Raw genomic sequence first — 24,265 nt, forward strand, 5'->3', positions numbered from 1 at the left:
GGCCAAATTCTAAACTGCAGTTGTGCATTTAAAGGTTATTAGCCAGATTTTTGTTTCGATAAAATGCTAGCCCAGTTCTATGCAAAGTGTAAAATATGGTGTGCAATTGGAGGCTCCTAAGAGTTATCAGAAATATCTTCCTGGATTTTCTTGAGATTGTTGTTAAATGCCTTTATCCAGGCAGGGATGCTGTATCACATCTGAGGTAAAACTTTTGCTTCAAAAAAATCGCGGCAGGGACATATCGGTTTCCATTGCACGCTCTTGCTGAGATCATCAGAAGATTTGGAGTTGGGTGCCATTGATATGCTGAAGATAGAACTAAGCTTCCTCCTGCTGGATAAGCAGCCACCGGTAGGGTTCTCTGCGCTATCCCAGTGCTTGGATGCAATAGTCCAGTGGTTAAGAGGAGGCTGGCTGATGTTGAATCCATCCAAGATAGAGATCATGTGGCTGGGAAAGACAGATGCTCGCTGCAGGGTCACTCCTGAGACTTGATGATGATGATTTATTAGATTTATGAATTGATCAATCTCCGAATTCTTGGGGATACACAGTGATACATGATGTCCATTTAACAGCTGTAGACTCTATAAAGAGCCTCAGTGTGGTTGGATTCTGTGCTATTGTTGGATGAGCAAGTGACCATGGTAGTACAGTCAGTGTTTTTTCACTTACACCAGGCATACCAGCTGGCTCTTTTTTTTGTTTTGGTCAGACCTTGCCACATGTAACAGTCACCTCCAGATTGGACCACTGCAATCATTCTTCATAGGGCTACCCTTGAAAATGCTTCAGAAACTGCTGGTGATCCACAATGCAGCTGCCAGGTTGCTGATTGGAACGTCATGGTTGACTCATATTACTCCATATTATGCAGTAGCTGCCCTGGCTACCAATTAGTCTCCAAATCCAATTCAGGGTGTTGGTGTTAACCTTTAAAACCCTTGATGTTATGGGACCCTCATCCCTACAGGACCGCCTCTCTCTTTAGAAACCCCCCCCCCCACCTCTTGTGTTACCATCCGGGGTTGAGCCAGAGGGGATCTGAACCAAAGCGAAGTCAGGTAGTCAAGTTGGGGGTCGAAGAGCGAGGTCATCTGGAGCCAAGAGTCAAGAATCCGATCAGGAGTGTGAGAGCCGAGGTGGATGCAAAGTTGTCATGGATGAAACTTGTTGCTTCCATGAGAAACCCAGTCCCAAGCAGAGGCTAAATGGGCCTCCGGCAATGTTCCAGTTAGCACACAGTGAAGCTCCTGTCAGAACTCAGGAGTCAGTGATCATCTTCCCTGCAGGTGTGCATCTCTCCGACTGGTCACTATGTCTTGGCAGAGTGACTCCCTCAGCCAAGCTACCCATGGGGGTGAGTCTGGTGGACTTTCAGCTTGCAGCTGCACCTCCTCAACTGCTGCCAGACCAGGTGCAGGGAATGCTTACTCAGGTGGCAGCAAGCTGTCAGCTCCTGGAGCATCAGAGGGGCTGGCTGCGGGCTCTACCGGCGCTGTCAACTTGGGCAGGGGCCCAACGTGGTCATTGCTGTCGCCCATGACATCATGAAGGTGCCTGGCCCCAGGATGACTTGGTTAGCTGTCACCAGGGGAAGGACTTTCTCAATTGTAGCCCTTGCCCTGTGGAATGCACTCTCAGATAATACCTGTGTTCTGCTGGACTTTTTTCAGTTTCCACAGTGCATGCAAATATGAATTGTTTAGATAGATAGATAGATAGATAGATAGATAGATAGATAGATAGATAGATAGATAGATAGATAGATAGATAGATAGATAGATAGATAGATAGATAGATAGATAGATAGATAGATAGATGGATAGATGGATAGATGGATAGATGGATAGATGGATGGATGGATGGATGGATGGATGGATGGATGGATGGATGGATGGATGGATGGATGGATGGATGGATGGATGGATGGATAGATAAATTTATTATTGTTCTCAACAAAAAGAGAGCAACGAAATGAGGTGCTCTTCCACAAAACATACCAACACATCAAACACACATATTCATATTCATACCATTTAAATACATCTAAAACCATTTAAACCATTAAAACCATTTAAATACATCTAAAACAGATAAACATTCATAAAACCATTAAAACCATTTAAATATATCTAAAACAGATAATCCTTCATAACCCTGCATTTAGCCTAACCACAGCACTTGGATAGAAACTGTCCTTAAATCTGTTTGTCCTAGCCTTCAACACTCTATATCGTCTACCTGACGGTAAGATCTCAAATAACAAATGGCCCAGATGTGAAGGGTCCCTTAGGATCATTTGTATCTTCCTTTTACATCCCATATTATACATATCCACCAATGAGGGGAGAGAACATCCACAAATCTTTTGTGCTCTTCTCGTCACTCTTTGGAGCACCCTTCTCTCTGCTTCCGTGCAGCCTTTGGAGGGTAACCTTGCAGCCTTTGGAGGGTAACCACATGTTTGGGTTGTTTTAAGAGTGGCGTGGTAATATTTTAATATTTTAGTGTTAATATTTTATATTTGTTTGTTCTTTTATGTTTTTACCTTATTGGTTTTAATGTGCCATGAGACCCTTTGGATGAGTAGAGACTAAAAAATCAAATAAATAAAAAAAATTTCCCCAAAGATACCAGAAAATGAGATTATATTGACTCCTGCCCCCCATACGCACACGTTACAATCAGCACCAGCACTAGGCTATAAGGCACCCCAAGTGAAGCCCCTTGTTTCTCCGTCACCCGTGAACAAAGCATACCCCCACCCTGATCTTCCCCCCACAAGTGCCCAGTCAGCCTTGCCTCGCTTCAGCCACCTTACCTGAGGGGCGTCTGAGAGGCGGGGCAGAGCTCCCTTCTTTGCCATGCCACAGCACAGCCTGGCTGTATGTGCTGTGATCTGGATGCACACCCGGATGCATGCATGCTGCCCTTCCTTCCCAGGAGATTTTAAATGTGTGGGGAGGGCACATTTGAAAGGACTCGCTGATCAGCAGATTGGCGGGGCCTTTATCTGCAAGTGGGAAGGGCAGCGGCTCTCCCTTCCTCGCTTGCTCTCTTCACTCACCACCTGGGAATGAGGGCTCCCAGTTCAGCACAACCCCCCGCAAGGGCTGCGCACATAGGCAACCACCTAAGGTTACCTAATCGACACGCTGACCCTGATTATGAGCCAAAACATTATATGAACCATGAAGTAAGCAGATGTAAAAAAGACTAAAAGAGTTACATGCATGGAGCATTCTCCTGTTTGAGATGATGGGAAGGACTGTTTCTGTTGCTTTTTCCTTTATAAACACTTGTTTGAGATCCCTGTTTGAGATGGTGGGAAGGACTGTTTCTGTTGCTTTTTCCTTTATAAACACTTGTTTGAGATCCCTGTTTGAGATGATGGGAAGGACTGTTTCTGTTGCTTTTTCCTTTATAAACACTTGTTTGAGATCCCTGTTTGAGATGATGGGAAGGACTGTTTCTGTTGCTTTTTCCTTTATAAACACTTGTTTGAGATCCCTGTTTGAGATGATGGGAAGGACTGTTTCTGTTGCTTTTTCCTTTATAAACACTTGTTTGAGATCCCTGTTTGAGATGATGGGAAGGACTGTTTCTGTTGCTTTTTCCTTTATAAACACTTGTTCGAGATCCCTGTCTTTCCCATGCCTCCAGCTCCTGCCCTAGCTGTGAAAACCAGTCCCCAGATTATGCACAATGGCCATTTTTTGAGCATCTCTTTCTTGTCACCTTTCTTTCCAGTCTTCTCTCAGTGGCTGGAAATGGTTGGTGGCTGCTGCTGCTGTACTCCCTGCCTTTTTACGTTCAGATGGAGACCTGCCAAAGCCATTAAAATCAGTAGACTAAAATGCACATAATCAGATTAGGAGTGTCATCTGTCTTGAAGGGGTTTACTCACTGGAATAAAAAAAAAAAACTATTTGGTGCTGGCAGGGTGGCAAGTGCTTTGTGGAAGGCACTGCGTGACCATCACATGATCATCTCATAACTGGACTTTAGATCATTTGCTGAATGTCAACTGAATGTATGAATCACATCTTTACAAATGGGGAAAAGAGTTCTGTGGCATCCTTAGATTGGTAAATGGTAATTTATAAGTGTGAGTCATGGTTCTTGTAACTATATTTTTTATCTTATACCCTACCTTTCTCCCCTATGGAATGCAAAGCGACTTTTGTAATTTTCCTCTCCCCCATTTTTATCTGCACTGCAACCCTTTGCATTGGTTAGGTTGAAGGCATGTAGCTGGTCCAAGGGCACCCAGCAAACTTCCATGGGGATTTAAGCCTGGGTTTCCTGGCATTCTATGCAGCCCCATGTCGCAGAGGCGTAAAACTGCAATGCTGTGGTCTAAACTCTCTGCTCACGACCTGAATTCAATTCCAGAAGAAGCTGGATTCAGGTAGCCGGCTCAAGGTTGACTCAGCCTTCCATCCTTCCGAAGTCGGTAAAATCGGTACCCAGCTTGCTGGGGGGGAAGTATAGATGACTGGGGTAGGCAATGGCAAACCACCCCGTAAAAAAGTCTGCCATGAAAACGTCGTGATGTGACGTCACCCCAGAGTCAAAAACGACTGGTGCTTGCACAGGGGACCTTTCCTTTTTCTTTCCCTCCCGGCATTCTAACCACATTAGCATACATGTACCAACCTGGAGGATCTGGTCTAGATAGATCCCTTCCTTGAGAATCCATTAGAAATAATATAGAACTGCCTAAAGATAATACAAAACAGAAGATTGCCTAGTTGGTTTTTATTATTGGCATTGATTGAATAATAATGTGAATATGAAATGCTCTGTTTTTATCATCTCCAGAAATTGCTGGCAAACACTATCCCTGTATAGCCTATTGTTAAGTAGAGATGTTAACTGTGTAGTATCGGATAGTACAAGACTGTAGGTGCTTGTATTGTGTTAGGCAAATTGCCCTAAAAATAGGGTTTTGGGGAATTCAGAGTGGTGGGCAATCGGCCTTTCAGCGAGATCTAAAACCTGTTTATACAGAAGGCATCTTCTTTGGAAGTTACCCAATAACGAGGCAATATGATCTAATAATCAAGGGGATTTTATTATAAAATATAGGCAAACATACAAGGGTATAAAATCACACAACACACATACAGTCCTAATAAAGATTGAGTTGAAATAGACAGGGGTAAACACAAGGGTTGACAAACAGGGTAATAATTACATATCATAGTCTTCGAGGAAGGCTCCAATGGCGACGAAAAAGGAGATGGGGGATGGACCCTCAACTGATCAGGTATCGGGGGCGTATCCAACAGTGGGGTATGTGGTACTGTCAGATGCCCACGTGTGGGATGTAGGGTCAGAGCTTATAAGGTCTTCCTTAAGCCCTTAGGGGGTAGGAGGGCAAAGGATTATAACACGGGGTCAGATGGGACATGATGCGGTGTCACATGGTGTATTACCTCAGGAAGAGGGTGAGGCTCCAAAATGATAGTTATGGCAAGGCTTGGGTGGAGGTATGGGTGGAGGTGATTAAACAAGCTATCCAAAATTATCTAAAAGTGATAATAGAGGGTCAAATTGGTACCTAAGGTGACACCCGATCTACACAAAGACCTCTGGCTCTGGGTGAAGCTGGTCTTCCTCTTCTTGCTCTTCTGGCTAGCACCGTCCATTGTCTACCATTCCGTTTGACAAAGACTTGGGCGGTCTGGCAGGATCCACGCCTAAGCTAAGCTTGATTGCCTTATGTCGATGTTTGAAACAACTGTTGAATACGTGAGCCTCTCGCTTCTCTGTCATGGAGTCTTGCACTGCAAGAAGATGGTCGCTGATGATGTTAGCCTACCAACATGGCTTCTCTGGACAAGGTTGGAAACCGCTTGCCCAGACAGTTCCTGGCGACGCGACTTCTTCCACTGCAACAGCTGAGATGATGCACGCACGGAGCGGCTGGAAATCCATCTGTACTTCTTGCTAGCACTCTTCCAGAGATATAGAATGCTGTTGTAATGCTGAGGCTGTTAGTATTCACATAAGTCTCTTATAAAATGGTAGATAAACCCACGTTTCACAGCAGATGTGTGTGAATTGAATCTCCAGGTACCCTGGCAACCAAATGGGTGATTACAATGTCCATATATAACTGAAATTAGGGGTCTCTTGCTCACAATTGCTGGAAAGAAATTTCTTGTCTGTCAGTTCAGGTAATGCCTACTTGAGCTTTGAATTCAGAATGAGAGAGCCCTGGTAGAAAACTTGAGCTGCTTCATGAACCTCGAGCATACATTCTGTGAGAAAATAAAGTGTATGTGTTTTTAGTAATGGAATAGAAGCCTTCCACCCTGTCACTCGTATCTTCTTCGATTTCCTTTGAAACAGGAAAATAGTGACATGGACAAAGATTCTGCATTGGGTCAAAGATTATAGGTCCACTTGGAGAAACATTTGTCACTGTGATAAACAGCTATTCATTGTCTGTCCTTTGCAGGTAGTATTGTATCCAACATCCAATAGCTCAAAATCACCTGAGCTGCATAAAATGGTTGTCCCCAAAAACAGCCAAGACTCTGATTTGAGAATAAAGCTGGCCGTGAGGATGGATAAACCACCACACATGAAGCACTGTGGGTAAGTTTCTCTTCTGCAAAACAGCAAGTGGGTTTTAAATGCCCACATTGTATAATGTAAAGACATTTGAAGCAAACTGTGGTTGCAGTTTATTACACCACAAGAAAATAGGAGCTTTATTTTAAAGTTCAAAACCTTATATGCATATATTGAATAACTCATTTAAGAATAAAACACAGCAAAATAAAGTGTGAAAAAATGAAAGCATGTTGGATTTTACAAGACCCATGCTTGAATTTTGACACTGTGGTTTCTTCACTATTTAGTTTTGATTTTTCTACATCTTCTTGTGCATAAATGAGAGAATGCCTGCAACGTCCATTCCTTTCCCATTGTTCTTTTCTAAGAATTATTATATACAGCAGGGAAAAGGAGCTCTGTCAAATAGATTTCCTTGGCCAAATCAAATGGCATTCCTTTCCTGTCCCTGCGCATGCTGCATACCAAGCCGCTTCTGAAACAGGCAGAGTTTTCAAATTGTAGGCTGAGATGTGGCAGGAAAATCTCCAGTTTTCAAAGGAGGGGAAAAAAATGCTCAAAAATCCTACTTGGTTTAAGTGAATCTCAGCCCTTGTCAAGAACATACCGACTGTGCGATTAGTTCTCTTCGGTAATGGGCGACAGCAATAAAACCTTGCCAAAGAAGGAACAAACAGCTCCACGTGTAGCAAAATGAAAAGGTCACTGTTTAAATAATTTATGGTAGGATTTTAAAAATGTATGGAATGTATTCTTTGAGTTAGAAGCAAGAAGGGTTATTTTAAGTGATTAGACTTTAACCGTCTCTGCCTGGATGTCACAGTCCCCTGATTATTAAACACTTGTTCTCCACAGTCTATAAGGAGCAGTAAACTTTGGCAAGATGCTCCAGTGTCCGGTTTACAGATGTGTTTATGACTAAGGTTTAGGCTACCAGTTCTTTTCTCATTTAGTCTTGATTGCGATGACCAAAAATCCTATGACCAAGTTACAGTGAACACATGTATCTCCTGCATATACATACATGGGTAGGTTCATACGAAGGGGCCCGTGTGTTCACTTTGCAAATAAAGCTGGGTTCCCGTAAATAAGGGATTTAAAATGCCTATTCAACTGTAAATTCATCGCATACAATGTAAGACTTATCATGTATGTAAGGAAAATCAAAGCCTTTTTCAGGTATTTAGTTTCTGGCATAGCTTTCCCACATGCTACAATTAGCCTGGTATGTGCAATTACCAATTTGGCAGGAAAGGGCTATGTGTGCATTTTGCAGCTTCAATATATATGACACAAAAGCAGAATTTCTAGAGGTACGATTTCATACATATTGGAGCTGCTAAATATTGATGTTTCTCTCTTTTTTTTAAAAAAAAAACGCAATTTTGCAAACAGATGACACACACAGCATATTCTTCCTGTATATCAGATAGGAGTGCCAAAAGGGTATTGCCTGAAAAGGGCTCAAGTATACACTGTATGCAGATTGTTCATGTGTTCACTGTGGCATATACAGGTTCACTGTCTCGACTATTCCAGGACCAAAAAAGTTACATCGCTAAAACCACGTTTTTGTCACAGCCATTACTTGATGGGAATACATGCGCCGTTTAAAGATCTTAAGACTGAATTTACACATTTATTCATTCATTCATTCATTCATTTTGGTAGATTTATATTCCACCCTTTCCCATAAAGGTCTCAGAGCAGATTACAGACATAATAAAAACTGTTAAAATCCAACAATAAAATAATAACAACAATCAAAACAAGTACAGCTAGATAAAAATAAAATTTTGGGTGGAGGGGTTCCCCACTCTGGCAGCCCCCACTCTCTCTGCTGCTGTTGCTCTGGGGGCACCCGCCCCTCTCCGCGGTGCTACCCTCCCCCCACCAAACCAGTGAAGCTCCGGCTTCTGGAGTAGGGGGGGGGGAAGAGGCTCTCCAGAGCATCCCTGGCCGCCGCAGACCAACGACTGAAGAGCCACACCACGGAGCCCACCCCTCCCACCCCTGAGTCCACGTCCCAGCCAGAGGGTTTTTGTGGCAAACATGGAGGCAGAAAAGGTCATCGGCAGGGGTTTTTTGGCAGGGTGGGTGGGTGATGGACAGCAACGGTTCACAGTTCCTTCCCCTGCCTCAGGTAAGGGCAACGCTTCCTTTTTCTCCCCCCCCCCACCTTTCTGGCATCCTCTCTCCCACCACTCAAGCAAGAGGCTGTGATGACTAAGACACTTCCTGCCCCAAACCAGGGAAGGAGGGGACGAAGCCATTGAGCCAAGCTGTGGCCGGTGGCTTCTTTGCCACCTTTCTGGTGCATTTTGCGCTCGGGCGGTGGCGAGGGGAAGGGCCAACAAGCAGCTAAAAATATGCCGGCCGCCTCTGCTGCCTCCTCCCCACTTCCCTTCCACAGAAGACTGGTGGCTGGGCTCCTATACCCTTCTGACGCGGTCAGGATCAGCACTGGGGGCAGCAGCAGTGAGTGACCCGTGGAAAAAGCACGCCAGAGGGGCTTAGGAGCCAAGCCGCCAGCCTTCTCCATGGGTTTTCCCACCAATCAGCTGATTGTACGGGGCCAGATCAGAAAAAGATAAGGTTTCCAAATGAGGATTGTATAGGGCCGGCAGCATCTGCCTGGGGTATTGGTCCAAAAGAGGGGCAACAGAGCTTCAAGGGGGGTGTTGAATGGAGGGACCCCTCCCGGGCCCCCTCTTGGCTTTGGGCCTGCCAGTAGGGCCTGAATCTCCATGGGGAGCTGATTCACCAGGTCGGGGCCAGGGCCAAAAAAACCCTGGCCCTGGTTGAGGCAAGTCGGATGTCCTTTGGGCCAGGGACGGCCAAAAGATGTTGGTTGACAGATCACAATAGTCTTCAGGGCTCATATGGGGAGAGACAGTCCCACAGGTTGCATAAGGCTTTAAATATCAGTACTAGGATCTTGAAGCGGATCCAGTACTCAATTGGTAATTAGTGCAATTTGCACAGCATCCGCCGACTGCTTACCTGTAAAGGCAATTCAGTTAACAGCTGTGCTGCCGCATTTTTCATCAGTTGAAGTTTCTGGATCAGCCCCAAGGGCAATCTTGCACAGAGTGAGTTACAGTAATCTAGCCTGGAAGTGACCGTTGCATGGATCAACAGTCCTGAGGGATCAGATAGGGTGTTAGCTGTTTGACCTGCCGAAGTGCTTTTGAGCCTTTCTGGGCACATTTACAGTGTTTTTGAGCCTTTCTGCAGCAATTAGTAACCTCCTGCAAATGACAAAGAGACCATTCTAAATGAAAAGGTATCAGGCTTCCGATTCTGAACTGTGAAAAACAGGCAGATTTTTAAACACTCTTGAATCACTTTTGTGCATCAATTTATGACAATGCAGGAAAGCTGATTTTCATCCTTCTTATGTGTGTGCGAGATTTGGTTTGAAGATCTAAAGCAAAGGAGGACAAAAAAAAAAAAAAAGTCCAGAGTAAATTATATTAGTATTCCCTAGAGAGCAGCATGCATAGCACAGACAGTCCCGAAGACTGGGATTAAGGTGATTTAAAATTTAGCTTTAGACATTTATGTATATGTGTGTGTGTGTACAGATTTTTTTTACAATGGATAGAGTGCTAATTGGTAACTGTTATATTAATTGTTGGCCTACAGAGAACAAATACTTTTAAAAATTTGCTTTGTGTCCATTAAGCATCTTGCAACGTAAATTACATCGTCTGCACTAGAAATGTGTTTTACAATATGAGTTATGTTGTAGCATAGCCTAGTGGCTAAAAGCATGTATTGCTTCAACAAATCCAAACCTACAGCTGTTAAAATGTTAATCAAATTCAGGCGGTAAATTATAGGCATGCGATGATATAATTGAGAAGGAAAAACTTCAGCCAGAAGAGTCGGGTTGCTTTGATGTTGTAATTGTTGTATGCTGTTGGCCTCTGGAGAGCAATCTCAACATTTCCATGATTGTCCTCTTGTGCTTTGGTTGCTGCCCTCCCCTCCTTTCCAGCCTCTCTTGGATTAAGGAACATGTAGACCTACCCTGAGTCAAACCGTAGGTCCACCTGGTGTATTATTGTCTGCTCTAGCTGGGAGCAGCTCTTCAAAATCTGGGGCATACTGGGGAATTTAAATAGCCCACAACTGAGCCTAGCTTTGTCATCATTTTATGCAAGCAGTGCAGTGGCCACTCAGCTCAAACCGAGCCAGGTACCAACAGTGGGCATCAAGCTCAGCATTAAGGGTGTGTACAAACCAGGAAAATGCAGCTTGTTTTGGTTCGTGGTTTGTGGTGTGCTTCACAAACTGTCACGAACTTTTAGGTGCGAAAGTGCTTTGGTTCATGAGCCCCTAGCAGGCTAGAGACACCAACCTTGGATCTCTGGTTTATTTGCTTCTACCCAGTGCTTTTTTTTGTAGGAAAAAGCTCAGTAGGAGCTCATTTGCATATTAGGCCACACTTCCTGGTAGGGCCACCAAGCTCCCAGGGGAGGCATTGGGTCAGCAGGGGGAATCCTCTACCAACGTCACCAGAGTGATGACGCTCTAGCAATTTGGGAGGGGGAACTATCAGAGTTTTCCCTCCCAAATTCCTAGAGCATCCAGGAAAACCATAGAAATTTCCTGGAAGCTCCTAGAGTGGCCGGCATGTGACATCATCACACTACACACACATAACCCAACCATCTGGCCTGGGAGCATGTGACTGCTGCATGGCAGGTTGGGCCAATCAGAGCCCTGACTAGCCCAGGTGGACCTTCGCTCCTGTGGGCTTCAGCAGGAAAAAAGCCCTTTTTCTTATTTGCCTTCTAAGTTTGGTGAGGATTGGATTTACAGGGTCCATGTTATGCCTCTCCAAAGAAGGTGCCCCAGGAAAGTGCTTCCTGGGGAAATAACTTGTGCAGGTTCAAGATGTTCAGGAATGCATAAAATGGACCCTGCTGCCCGCCCCCCTCTAAAAAGTACAATAAAGAAAAATATCGGGCCCATGAAAAAGACAAAGAATGCTGCAAAAAGCCCTGGATCTCCTCCATCACTCTACCTCACCCCTCGCCAACTGGACCCTTTGGTCTTGGCGTCGATGCCACTACAAATCTCGCAGACGCCGACCTCTCAGGCGAACTCACCAATCCACAAATGACAAGATGCAGCCTTAGACTCCACCGAAGGCAATGAAATCGACCTCACTCAACAGAGTGTGGCTTCTTCCGACTCCACCCCAGCGAACCCAGTTGACTCACCGGACAGAAACCAACTGGACCCTCCAACCCGACTGGAGGAACCAAGATTGACCCAGGCCAACCAAGATATCCTGATCTCCCGCCCAGATGGCGATTGCCTCCGAACTTCTATCCCTGGGACCAGAGACAACTCCACTACCTCTATGGGACATATCAACCACCAATGCCCTGGCCTCTGTTCCAACGAAACCATGATTGGTACCAGTACTTCATTCTCTCCACACGATGCATACCATAAGAACCGAAACATCCCCCAAAGAGACCATGGAAGCTGAAAACAACACCTTCAGAGCTGAACCAGCCAACCCAACTGACCTCTTTGGAAGCGGGACCTTGGAACCAAGATCCTTCTTGGGAAATGACTCCAACTCTGAGGCCTCTGATGGTGGCATGCCCACCCCTGGACTTTCCACTCCGGTTGGGGAGGACCTAGTGTTGTCACCATTGGAAGACTTCAGATCTTATGGAGACCTAATTAAAACTGTGGGGTCAACTCTGGACCTGCCCATAGTACAACCACAGCCAGAGGCGACAGACCTCGTGTAAGATATAGTACAGAAAGACACATCTATGTCAATAGCTTTACTGATTACCTGAGTTCTACTCCAGGCGGCAAAAACCCACCGGGAAAAACCTGCATCTGTTTCAATCTCATTGAGGAGACTGGATCACCTCTACAAAGTGCAGGAGACAAATGCAGAGTTTCTACTCTCCCATCCCAAACCAAATTTGATGACTGTAACCTTGTCATCCAAAAACTGCCATTCTTCATCCTCACCCACAGACAAGGAAGGCAAGAAACTAGACTCGTTTGGGTGAAAATCCTACACAGCAGGAGCACTGGGCATCAAGAACGGCAACTACTTGGCATTCCTAGCCAGATACCAGTATGCACTCTGGGACCAGATTATGCCTTTTCTCGCCAATATAGCAGAAGAAGTGACCGCCCAACTAAAAAAGATCCAAAAAGAGGGTATGTTAGTCTCCAAACAACGCATCAACATAAAACATAATCTAGACACATCTGCCAAGACCCTCTCCTCAGCAGTAGGTCTCAGAAGAGACTCTTGGCTCCACTCCACATCCCTCACTCAGGATGCTAAATCCACAATAGAGGATCTACCTTTTGATAACACTGGATTATTCCATGCCAACACTGATTCCGTTCCACAGGAGATTGACAAGAGTGTCAAGGCCTCCAGAATTCTCAGTGTCAACTTATCATCCACTAAGCAATACAAAGCCCGTACAGGCTCTAGACCCTGGTTTAGATGCTCCTCAACCAGGAGGTCACCAGACCAACCTTGGAGGAACAGACCATATGTTGTTGTTGTTATTGTTCAGTCGGATAGTCCAGTCCGACTCTTTGCGACCCCATGAACCAAGTCACACCAGGCCCTCCTATCTTCCACCATACTCCGAAGTCCACTCCAATTTGTGTTAGTTACATCAGTAATGCTGCCCAGCCATCTCATCTTTTGCTGCCCCATTCTTATTTTGCCTTCTGTCTTTCCCAGCATCAGGATCTTCTCCAGTGAATGCTTCCTTTTCATTTGGTAATGCCCAAGACTTGGTGAGAGATGTAAAAGTGATCGCACTGCTTGGGAGCAGTGACCATAACATTATTGATTTCACCATTTGTATAAATAGAGAGTTGCCCCAAAAGACCAGCACAACCATGTTTAACTTTAAAAGGGGTAAATTCTCTGAGATGAGGAGGCATGTGAAGAGGAAACTGAAAGAAAAGGTAAATACAGTCAAAACCCTTGGGGAAGCTTGGAGGCTATTTAAAACTACAATCCTAGAAGCTCAGATAAAATATATACCACAAGTTAGGAAAGGCACAAACAAGTATAAGAAAAGGCCTGCATGGTTAACAAACAAAGTAATGGAAGCTGTAGAAGGTAAGAAGGACTCATTTAAGCGGTTGAAAGCTAGTCCAAGTGAGATTAATAAAAGGGAACACAGGCTGTGGCAAATCAAATGCAAGACTGTGATCAGGCAGGCAAACAGGGACTATGAGGAGCATATTGCAAAAAACATAAAGACCAACAATAAAAATTTCTTCAACTATATTAGAAGCAGGAAACCAGCCAGGGAGGCGGTGGGGCCCTTGGATGACCATGGGGTAAAAGGATTACTGAAGGAGGATAGGGAAATGGCTGAGAAGCTGAATGCATTTTTTGCCTCTGTCTTCATTGTGGAAGACAAGAAGTGTTTGCCCACTCCAGAACCCCTAATTTTGGAAGGGGTGTTGAAAGACCTGAGTCAGATTGAGGTGACAAGAGAGGAGGTCCTACAACTGATAGACGAAGTAAAAACTAATAAGTCACCAGGTCCAGATGGCATACATCCAAGAGTTCTGAAAGAACTCAAAATTGAACTTGTGAATCTTCTGACAAAAATATGTAATCTTTCATTGAAATCTGCCTCCATTCCTGAGGACTGGAAGGTAGCAAATGTCACCCCCATCTTTAAAAAGGGTTCCAGAGGAGATCTGGGAAATTACAGGCCAGTCAGTCTGACTTCAATACCATGAAAGTTGGTAGAAACCATTATCAAGGACAGAATGAGTAGGCACATTGATGAACACGGGTTATTGAGGAAGACTCAGCATGGGTTTTGTAAGGGAAGAACTTGCCTCACTAACTAGTTGCATTTCTTTGAGGGGGTGAACAAATATGTGGACAAAGGAGACCCATTAGATGTTGTTTACCTTGATTTCCAGAAAGCTTTTGATAAAGTTACTCATCAAAGGCTCCTAAGAAAGCTCGAGAGTCATGGAGTAAAAGGACAGGTCCTCTTGTGGATCAAAAACTGGCTGAGTAATAGGAAGCAGAGAGTGAGTATAAATGGGCAGTCTTCGCAGTGGAGGATGGTAAGCAGTGGGGTGCCGCAGGGCTCAGTACTGGGTTCCATGCTCTTTAACTTGTTCATAAATGATTTGGAGTTGGGAGTGAGCAGTGAAGTGGCCAATTTTGCAGATGACACTAAATTGTTCAGGGTGGTGAGAACCAGGGAGGATTGTGAGGCACTCCAAAGGGATCTGTTGAGGCTGGGTGAGTGGGTGTCAACGTATCAGATGAGGTTCAATGTGGCCAAGTGCAAAGTAATGCACATTGGGGCCAAGAATCCCAGCTACAAATACAAGTTGATGGGGTGTGAACTGGCAGAGACTGACCAAGAGAGAGATCTTGGGGTTGTGGTAGATAACTCACTGAAAATGTCAAGACAATGTGCGATTGCAATAAAAAAGGCCAACGCCATTGTCAGAACTTGGATGAACTTCAAGCGAGTCCAATACTTGTAGCAAGTTAGGATCTTTATTTGAAGAACAACAGTACTATAGAAACGAAATAACAGTAATGGCGCATCTGGGCAGTTGGTTACATTTTATGCCCACAGCAAAGCATAATAAAACAATAAGTCACACGGGATCAAGTGAGAGTCTCTTCTTCCCAGCCATCGTTATCAGCAAAGGAGGATGCCCCCCTATTGCGAAGGCCAAACGGCCTGGCTTCAAAGCGCACCTGTGATGTTGAGCAGAGACTTTCTGCCGCCTGTCTTACCCCCTGAATATTTTGCATAGCAAAGGGCCTTGGGTCAATGACCGCTGTCAGGCGCTCTAATTTATAATATGGAGTCAGTTCAGTCAAGCAAAGCATGTAAAGTTACAAGTTCTGACATACTGCCCCCCCTAAGCTCTTCGGCTTGGGCTTGTGTGGGTACAGTAGGTGAAATTTTCTAAGCAGTTGCGGTGCGGATACATCACTAGCTTTTACCCATTCATCACAGCTAGGAGGAAAGTATTTCCATCTTATCAGGTAGTATAGTGTCCCCCTTTGGACTTTAGAGTCCAGGATTTCTAGCACCTCATGGTGACTCTGACCCTTCACTATGGTCGGAGGCGGTTCCGGGGGACGAGGATGGAATTGCGTAGCTCCAGGATCCTTTCGAAGAAGGCTGCAATGAAAAACAGGGTGGATCTTACTCAGGGATTTGGGTAGCTCTAATTCCACAGTCACTTTGTTAATCACCTTCTTTATCTTGAAGGGCCCTAAGTATTTCAGTGCAAGTTTGCGACACCCCTGAGGTAAGGGCAAGTTCTTGGTGGATAGAAACACAGTTTCCCCTTCTTTCAAATCCCACTGAGGGGCGTGTTTTTTATCAAAATGCTTTTTGTACTCCTTCTTTGCCTCCTCCAGGTTTTCCTGTATCACTTTCCACCCGGTTTTTATCCCCTCCCACCATTGCTGACACGAGGTGGATTCGGTAGGCCCGGCGGGGAGGGGAAGGTTTGGAAAGGGCTTCCCCTCGTACCCATTTACTACCTGGAAGGGGGAGGTTTTGGTAGAGCTGTGAAAACTGTTGTTGTAGCCGTACTCGGCGAATGGCAAGAGGTCCACCCAATTTGTTTGTTGGTAGTTAATATAACACCTTAAATATTGTTCTAGAAGCCCGTTCACTCTCTCAGTCTGTCCGTCCGTTTGGGGGTGGTAAGCTGAGCTAAGCCCCTGTTCGATGCCAGCTAGCTTGCAAAACTCCCGCCAGAAGTTGGCAACGAACTGCGGCCCGCGGTCGCTAATGACCTTCTCAGGGAATGAGTGTAGTCGTACCACGTGATTGAAGAACAACTGGGCTAATTTCTTGGCTGTGGGTAACTTTTTGCAAGGGATAAACTGGGCCTGTTTTGAGAAGGTGTCCACTACTACCAGTATCACCGTTTTCCCTTGGGAAGGGGGAAGTTCTACTATAAAGTCCATGGAGACCACGGCCCAGGGGCGGCTCGCGGTTGGGAGGGGGACTAGGTGGCCTGGCGGCTTCCCCCCCCCGGCGCTTGGACATGATGCATGTAGGGCAGGCCAGTACAAATTCTGAGACGTCTCGTTTTAATTTTGGCCACCAGAATTGTCGGGTGATTAGATGGAGGGTTTTTACATACCCGAAGTGCCCGGCCAGGCGGCTGGAGTGACTTTGCTCTAGGATTTCTTTTCTCATGGATTTGGGCACGTAAATTTTCCCTTTGTGGAGCCACAGTCCACCCTCCCCTTGTTCCAACCCTTCCGGACGCTCCGCTCCTTCCAACTCCGCCTCTGAGGCTAGCCGTTCCGTGGGGAAGGGAGTGGGCGCGTCGGTCTTTTTCCCGGAGCGGGTGGTGACTCCCCCCGCCACGGCTGAAGGAGGGACGAGAGAATCAATTACTTCCTCTCGCTGACTGTCATGTTGGGGCATGCGGGATAGAGCGTCGGCCAAGAAGTTTTTGGTTCCCGGGATGTGCTTCAGCACAAAGTCGAATTTTGCGAAAAACCCCGCCCACCGGATTTGTTTGGCAGTCAATTTACGGCGGCCCGTGAGTGCCTCTAAGTTTTTGTGGTCGGTCCAGATCTCAAACGGGACCCGGGCCCCCTCCAACCAAGACCTCCAAGTTTTCAGGGCAAACATTACTGCGAAAGCCTCTTTGTCCCACACTGACCAGTTTCTTTGTTCGTTCGAGAATTTGTGGGAAATGTAAGCACAGGGACGCAGTTCCCCCTCTTCATTCCTCTGCATCAATATGGCTCCTATGGCGACGTCGGAGGCGTCGCATTGGACCACGAATGGTTTTAGTTCGTTGGGGTGAGCCAATATCGGTTCAGAGGTGAAGAGCTGTTTAAGTTCTTGGAAAGCTCTGTGGCACTCTGGCGTCCAGACCAAGCGTGCCCCAGGTTTTTTCGCTGCCTCCCCCTTCCCTTTTGTTTTCAGCAGTTCGGTGAGGGGGAGCATCACCCGGGCGAACCCCTTAATGAATCCGCGGTAAAAATTTGCGAACCCGAGAAAAGATTGTAGCTGCCGTCGGGTTCGGGGTGGTTCCCAATCTAGAACTGCTTGGATTTTGGCTGGGTCCATCGCCAATCCCTCCCCCGACACTCGGAATCCCAGGTAGTCTAGTTCCGTTTTGTGGAATTCACACTTAGACAGTTTAGCATACAGTTTGTTTTTACACAGCGTGGCTAGCACTTTTCTCACTAGTGGCACATGAGATTCGAGGTCTTTTGAATAAATAATGATGTCATCAAGGTACACCACCACCCCCTTGAACAGAAACTCCCTTAGCACTTCATTGATAAAATTCATAAAGACCCCCGGCGCGCCCTGGATTCCGAACGGCATTACTAAGTATTCAAACTGTCCCATGGGAGTATTGAATGCCGTCTTCCACTCGTCCCCCTCCTTAATCCTTACGCGGAAGTACGCGTCTCGAAGGTCGAGTTTCGTGAAGATTTTTCCTTCGGCTACCGTGTTCAACAAGTCTCTTATCAGCGGGATCGGATAAGCATTGGACATAGAAATCCCGTTTATCCCGCGAAAATCTGTGCAAAGCCTAAGCCCCCCATCCTTCTTCTTACGGAATAATACAGGGGCTGTGTGGGGGGCCGTGGCGGGGCGAATGAACCCCCTTTTTAGATTTTTGTCAATGAATTTTCTCAGTTCAGCTTTCTCCGCCCATCCCATTGAGTAGAGCTTGGCTTTGGGTAAGGTCTGCCCAGGGATTAGTTCGATCGCACAGTCCGTGGGGCGGTGCGGGGGGAGCTCGTCCGCTTCCCGCTCACTAAATGCTTTTTTCAAGTCTCTGTATTCCCTGGGGATCGATCCCACCTCCTCAAGAGTGAGGCAGAGTCTCTCGTTCTGGGGAGGCGCTTTCGGGCCCCACTCGGGCCTCCAGTGGTGGTGCTCGCACCGCCAGTCCGGGAACCTCACGATTTGTTCAGCCCATCGGATGTCCGGCTGGTGTTTAGCTAACCATCCGGACCCCACCACCACGTCGAACGAGCATGAGGGGGCTATGACGAAAGTCTCTATGCCCCAATGCTCCTCAGTCCCCACAGGGGTTGCCTGGGTCTCTAGGGTGCACGGTTCCCCCCTCATGGTTGACCCGTCCATCTGCTCGAATTGAATGGGGTGAGGTAGGGGGGATGTGGCTAACCCAAGGGCTTCCACCAAGCGTGGAGTGATAATGTCCCTGGTGCACCCGGAGTCAATCAGGGCTCGGGCGTGCATAAATCTCTTTAAGTTGGGGTTCAAAAGGGTGACCGCCATAAATAAAAGCCCCCCGGAAACTCTCACCGTTAGTAGTGCCGGCGTTTTGTCGACCTGCTTCGCGGCACTGATTAAAGCAGGTCGCTGTCGTTTCCCGCCGACTCCTGGTCCCAGGACTCCTCACTGGATTCTTCCACGGTGGTAACTTCCTCGTCAATCGCCAAGGAGGTGGCGACGGTGCCCCGACTGGGCTCCTTAGCGCGTCCGCCTTTCTTCTTCGGTGCGGTGGGCACTGGCTTGGAGGGCGTCGGGGTTGCCGGCGGTTTCACCGGGCAGTTGGCCGCCAGGTGATTCGGGTCCCCGCATCTGAAACACTTCCGTGGGGTGGTGGAGGGGGTGGACGTTGTGGGCCCGCGCTTGCCTTCACCCTTGCCCGGGGAAGGGCTCGACTTGACCCCCTTCTTTCCCTGTTGTTGGCGCCGCATCCCCACATGCTGGAGGTCGGTCTCGACTTCCCCGGCGAGTTGAATCCACCCTACCAGGGTGTCCGGTCTCCCTTGGTGGTAACACCGATCCAAGATGTTGGCGTTCAGGCCATTCTTGAACGCAGTGTACTTCATTACTTCGTTCCAACCTCGGGCCACTGCGCAGTGGCCCATGAATTCGGTGGCATACTCGCGCGTGGAGCGGTTGCCTTGTTCTATTCTTTGGAGGGCCGCCACGGCTTTCTCCTCGCGCAGCGGGTCTCCATACTGGCGCAGCATTGCCTGTAGAAAATCTGCCACGGTGGCCAGCTCGGGTTTTCGGCCAGTGTAGAGCCCTACGTACCATTTCTGAGCCGGTCCCCTCAGTCTGGAAGTGATGTGGGCCACCCGGCTGGCTTCAGTGGGGTAGCCTGCTCCCCAGTGCGTAAAAAAGGTGTTGCATTGAATGGTGAAGTATTCCACCGCATCTCCGTCCCCATCGAAAGTCATTTTCAGCTCTCGGTGCCCCCCCCGTCTCCCCCGACTGGGGCGACCGGGGCAGGGATCACTGGGACGACCGGCCCACCCACTGGCGGGGCCGGAGGTCCAGCCGGGGCCCCAGCCGGCGGCCCTGCCGGCGGCCCCGCCGGAGGACCAGCCGGAGGCCCGACCGGCGGCCCGACTGGTGGACCCGGCAGGGGCCCCGCGGGAGGGCCCGCCGGCGGTCCGGCTGGGGGGCCGGCCGGGGGCCCCGCTGGCGGGCCGGCCGGTACCCCCCCAGGAGGGACTTGCCCGGCCGCCACTATTCCTTGGAGCGTGCGGATCTGGTCGCGGATCGCTCCCATGTTCTGCTGCATTTCTTCGGCCATCAGGGCTCGGGATGCATGGACCTCATCGTGGATCTCTCTCACCCAATCGTACAGCTCGTTGCGCAGTGTTCGGATTGGGTCCCCTCCGCCCTGGGTGCCGAGACCCTCGTCTCTGGGCTCGTCCTCGTCCCCCTCTTCCACGCCCGTTGCGAGGGCGCGGTAGCGCTGTTCCGCTCCCTCCATGGCTGCCGTGGACTTCCTCGGGCTGTAAGTCCGTTGAGGGAAAGCATCCACGGAGAACGGCGCGGGGACTTTAATCTTCCTCCTCGCCCCCGTTACCTTCGGGTCGAGGGGTGCTTCATCGGGAGGGAGGTTGGGCTCTCCGTTGTCTGGTGCCAGTGCCGCCATCAGCCAGGTTGCCAGCACAGATAAGTCCAAATAAAAGGATTACTGTTATAATGTCAGAACTTGGATGAACTTCAAGCGAGTCCAATACTTGTAGCAAGTTAGGATCTTTATTTGAAGAACAACAGTACTATAGAAACGAAATAACAGTAATGGCGCATCTGGGCAGTTGGTTACATTTTATGCCCACAGCAAAGCATAATAAAACAATAAGTCACACGGGATCAAGTGAGAGTCTCTTCTTCCCAGCCATCGTTATCAGCAAAGGAGGATGCCCCCCTATTGCGAAGGCCAAACGGCCTGGCTTCAAAGCGCACCTGTGATGTTGAGCAGAGACTTTCTGCCGCCTGTCTTACCCCCTGAATATTTTGCATAGCAAAGGGCCTTGGGTCAATGACCGCTGTCAGGCGCTCTAATTTATAATATGGAGTCAGTTCAGTCAAGCAAAGCATGTAAAGTTACAAGTTCTGACAGCCATGTTGGGAATGATTAGGAAGGGAATTGAAAACAAATCAGGCAGTATCATAATGCCCCTGTATAAATGGATGGTGCGGTCTCATTTGGAATACTGTGTGCAATTCTGGTCACCGCACCTCAAAAAGGATATTACAGAACTGGAAAAAGTCCAGAAAAGTGCCACGAATGATTAAAGGTTTAGAACAATTTCCCTATGAAGAAAGGTTAAAACGCTTGGGGCTCTTTAGCTTGGAGAAACGTCGACTGCGGGGTGACAGGATAGAGGTTTACAAGATAATGCATGGGATGGAGAAAGTAGAGAAAGAAATACTTTTCTCCCTTTCTCACAATACAAGAACTCGTGGGCATTCGATGAAATTGCTGAGCAGTCAGGTTAAAACGGATAAAAGGAAGTACTTCTTCACCCAAAGGGTGATTAACATGTGGAATTCACTGCCACAGGAGGTAGCGGCGGCTACAAGCATAGCCAGCTTCAAGAGGGGGTTAGATAAAAATATGGAGCAGAGGTCCATCAGTGGCTATTAGCCACAGTGTGTGTGTGTGTGTGTGTGTGTATATATATATATATATTTGGCCACTGTGTGTCAACTTCAGCATCTGACCTTCCAGGAACAGTCAGGGTTGATTTCCCTTAGGACTGACTGATTTTATCTTCTTGCAGTCCAAGGGACTCTCAAGATTCTTCTCCAGCACCACAGCTCAAAAGTATCTATTCTTCTGCACTCAGCCGTCCTTATGGTCCAGCTCTCACAGCCATACATTACTACTGGGAATACCACTACTTTGATTATACGGACTTTTGTTGGCAGGGTGATGTGTCTACTTTTTATTATACTGCCCAGGTTTGCCATAGCTGTCCTCCCAAGGAGCAAATGTCTTTTAATTTCATGGTGCAGTCACCATCTGCAGTGATCTTGGATCCCAGAAACGTGAAATCTGTCAATCCTTCGATGTCTTCCCCTTCTATTTGCCAAGGTGTGATGGGGCCGGATGCCATATTCTTAGTTTTTTTGATGTTGAGTTGCAAGACTACTTTTGTGCTCTCCTCTTTCACCCTCAACAAGAGGTTCTTTAAGTCCTCCTCACTGTTTGCCATTAGAGTTGTTGTCATCCACATATCTGAGGTTGTTGATGTTTTTCCCGGCAATCTTAATTCCAGCTCGTGCTTCATCCAGGCCAGCATTCCGCATGATGTACTCTGCATATAAATTAAATAAGCAGGGTGACAATATACATCCTTGTTGAACTCCTTTTCCTATTCTAAACCAATCACTTGCTCCATATCCCATTCTGACAGTTGCTTCTTGACCCTTCTAGTTGTTAGGATGCTACTCATAGAGTCCATTTTATAGTGCAGCAGATGGATCGTTTTACAAAGTTGGTCAATAGTTCTAGCAGTCAGTTATAAAAACTCAGAAAGCCCAGCCCCAACACCCACATTCTTAGTACCTTTAAGATGGTCTGGCTGGCTCTCACGCACAGCAAAGCTCCCAACTTCAGCTTCCAGCTCAGGGAGTGATTCATTTAATGTCAGCATATTAAAATGCTCAATAAGGCATTAGGCTAGTGACTACTGAGATCATGCTGATCTGACAGTCGGTGTCAAAAATGATGACATCAGTGTTTAGCAAGTCTCAACAAAGTGAAACCAGTTCTGACTGGTATTTGGGAATGAGTGCAGAGGTTGAGTGCCCAGTGCACAATGACTCAGCACTTGTAACCCATTGGTGCAGATACTACGTAATTTGTATATAAGCAGTGCTGTGCTGTGCAGTTTTTCCTTCTACTCTAGATGGTTGCTTGGCGGAGCACTTTGCTGGTGAATGTAAATATTGTAAATAAATTGTATATAGTTAAGCACAGAGTGTCGTTGGACTGTTGCTTGCTATATTGACTCACCCACCAGGGCTAGTGGTAATAACGATAAATCGACATTTAAATCAGCAGCAATTTCCGTGGGATCTGCTAAATTTCCAGCACTGCAAACCAGTTGCAGGTAGGAATCTAACATGAGTAGAAATAGTTAATCCTCAGTTGTTTGGAAAAGGGTGTGGCACAGTCCTCTTCCTCTCTCCTACATTTAAATGTTTCCATTGTTAATGTTTCCAGCAGCAATGGATTCCTAGCAAAGCTGGTGGGGGAGGGAGCCTTATCTCCTCTTTGAGTTGTCCGTGGTAAAAGATTCAGTTTCCAGCTTCACTCTACTCAGCCAGAGCTCCTAGGTAGTTAATCTTAAAATAATAAATAAGAATTTAAAAACAATAAAACAGTTGGCGAGTGGGGAAGAGACTGAGGACCAACATTGGAACCCGGAAGCCCTGGCAATCATTTCTCTTTTTTTTTTTCCCCGTTTTCAAAAGTTTTATTAGTTTCAACAAAAGTAAGGGTAGGGGATAAGGGGAAATAGAAAGCACAATACATTCTGGCCTTATTTTACATAAAAATACTTTCAGATAATACAAGTTTAATTCTACAATACTTTCTTTACATAAACTGTCCCCATATTATTTTGTCTAAACTAAACGTCATCCGTTTTAAAATTTTATAGTATAAATCTTTTGTTAAAATTATCGAATAGTTTTGACAATTCCAGCAAAGGTAATTTTATAATGTAAAATACAGGGGGAAAAGAAGAAATAAGTTCACACCAGAGAATCTTAAGAGTCGTGAATGTCTAACCAGGCATAAAGTTTCATCCAATATTTTCTTGCTTCTTCTTTAGATTTCCCAGCTAATAGCTGAAATAGAAAGTCCAGCTTTGCTGTCTACAGAACTTTTCCCACCAAGTCCATTTTCGTGGGAATTTCCTGAGATTTCCATCTCTGCGCCAAAAGAATCCTAGCTGCTGGGTTAAAATGTGCCAACAGATGTCTCATTTCTTTGGAATAGTCCTCAGGAAATATGTTCAATAAAAATAGTTCTGGTTTGAAATGAATCTGTGTCTTCATAATCTTCTGTAAAATTTCATGCACCATTTTCCAAAAGCCTTTCACCATCTCACATGTCCACCACATATGGTAAAAAGAACCAATCTGTTTAGTGCATTTCCAACATTTGTTAGACATATTAGTATAAATCTTACACAGTTTCTGTGGGATCAAATGCCATCTATAAAACATCTTATACAAATTTTCTTTAAAAGTTACTGACCTAGTTAATTTAGCATTAAGCTTTCACAATCTCTCCCATTCTTCTAACGTGATATTATAACCAAAATTTTTGGCCCATTGGACCATACAGTCTTTTACAACTTCATCTTGTGTCT

The 24,265-nt window shown here is 46.5% G+C and overlaps 1 protein-coding gene across 2 annotated transcripts in view; it reads left to right on the forward strand.

Annotated features, from left to right (window-relative positions):
• The window catches only part of CADPS2 (calcium dependent secretion activator 2), a 644,998-nt gene that overhangs the window by 245,058 nt on the left and 375,675 nt on the right, over window positions 1-24,265 (forward strand). For both annotated transcript variants that reach the window (XM_060244821.1, XM_060244822.1), the window contains exon 8: window positions 6,476-6,615. In XM_060244821.1, coding sequence (XP_060100804.1) covers window positions 6,476-6,615 — 140 coding nt within the window. The remainder of the gene's footprint in view (window positions 1-6,475; window positions 6,616-24,265) is intronic.

This window comes from Heteronotia binoei, chromosome 8, assembly GCF_032191835.1.
Source record: "Heteronotia binoei isolate CCM8104 ecotype False Entrance Well chromosome 8, APGP_CSIRO_Hbin_v1, whole genome shotgun sequence".
NCBI lineage: Eukaryota > Metazoa > Chordata > Lepidosauria > Squamata > Gekkonidae > Heteronotia > Heteronotia binoei.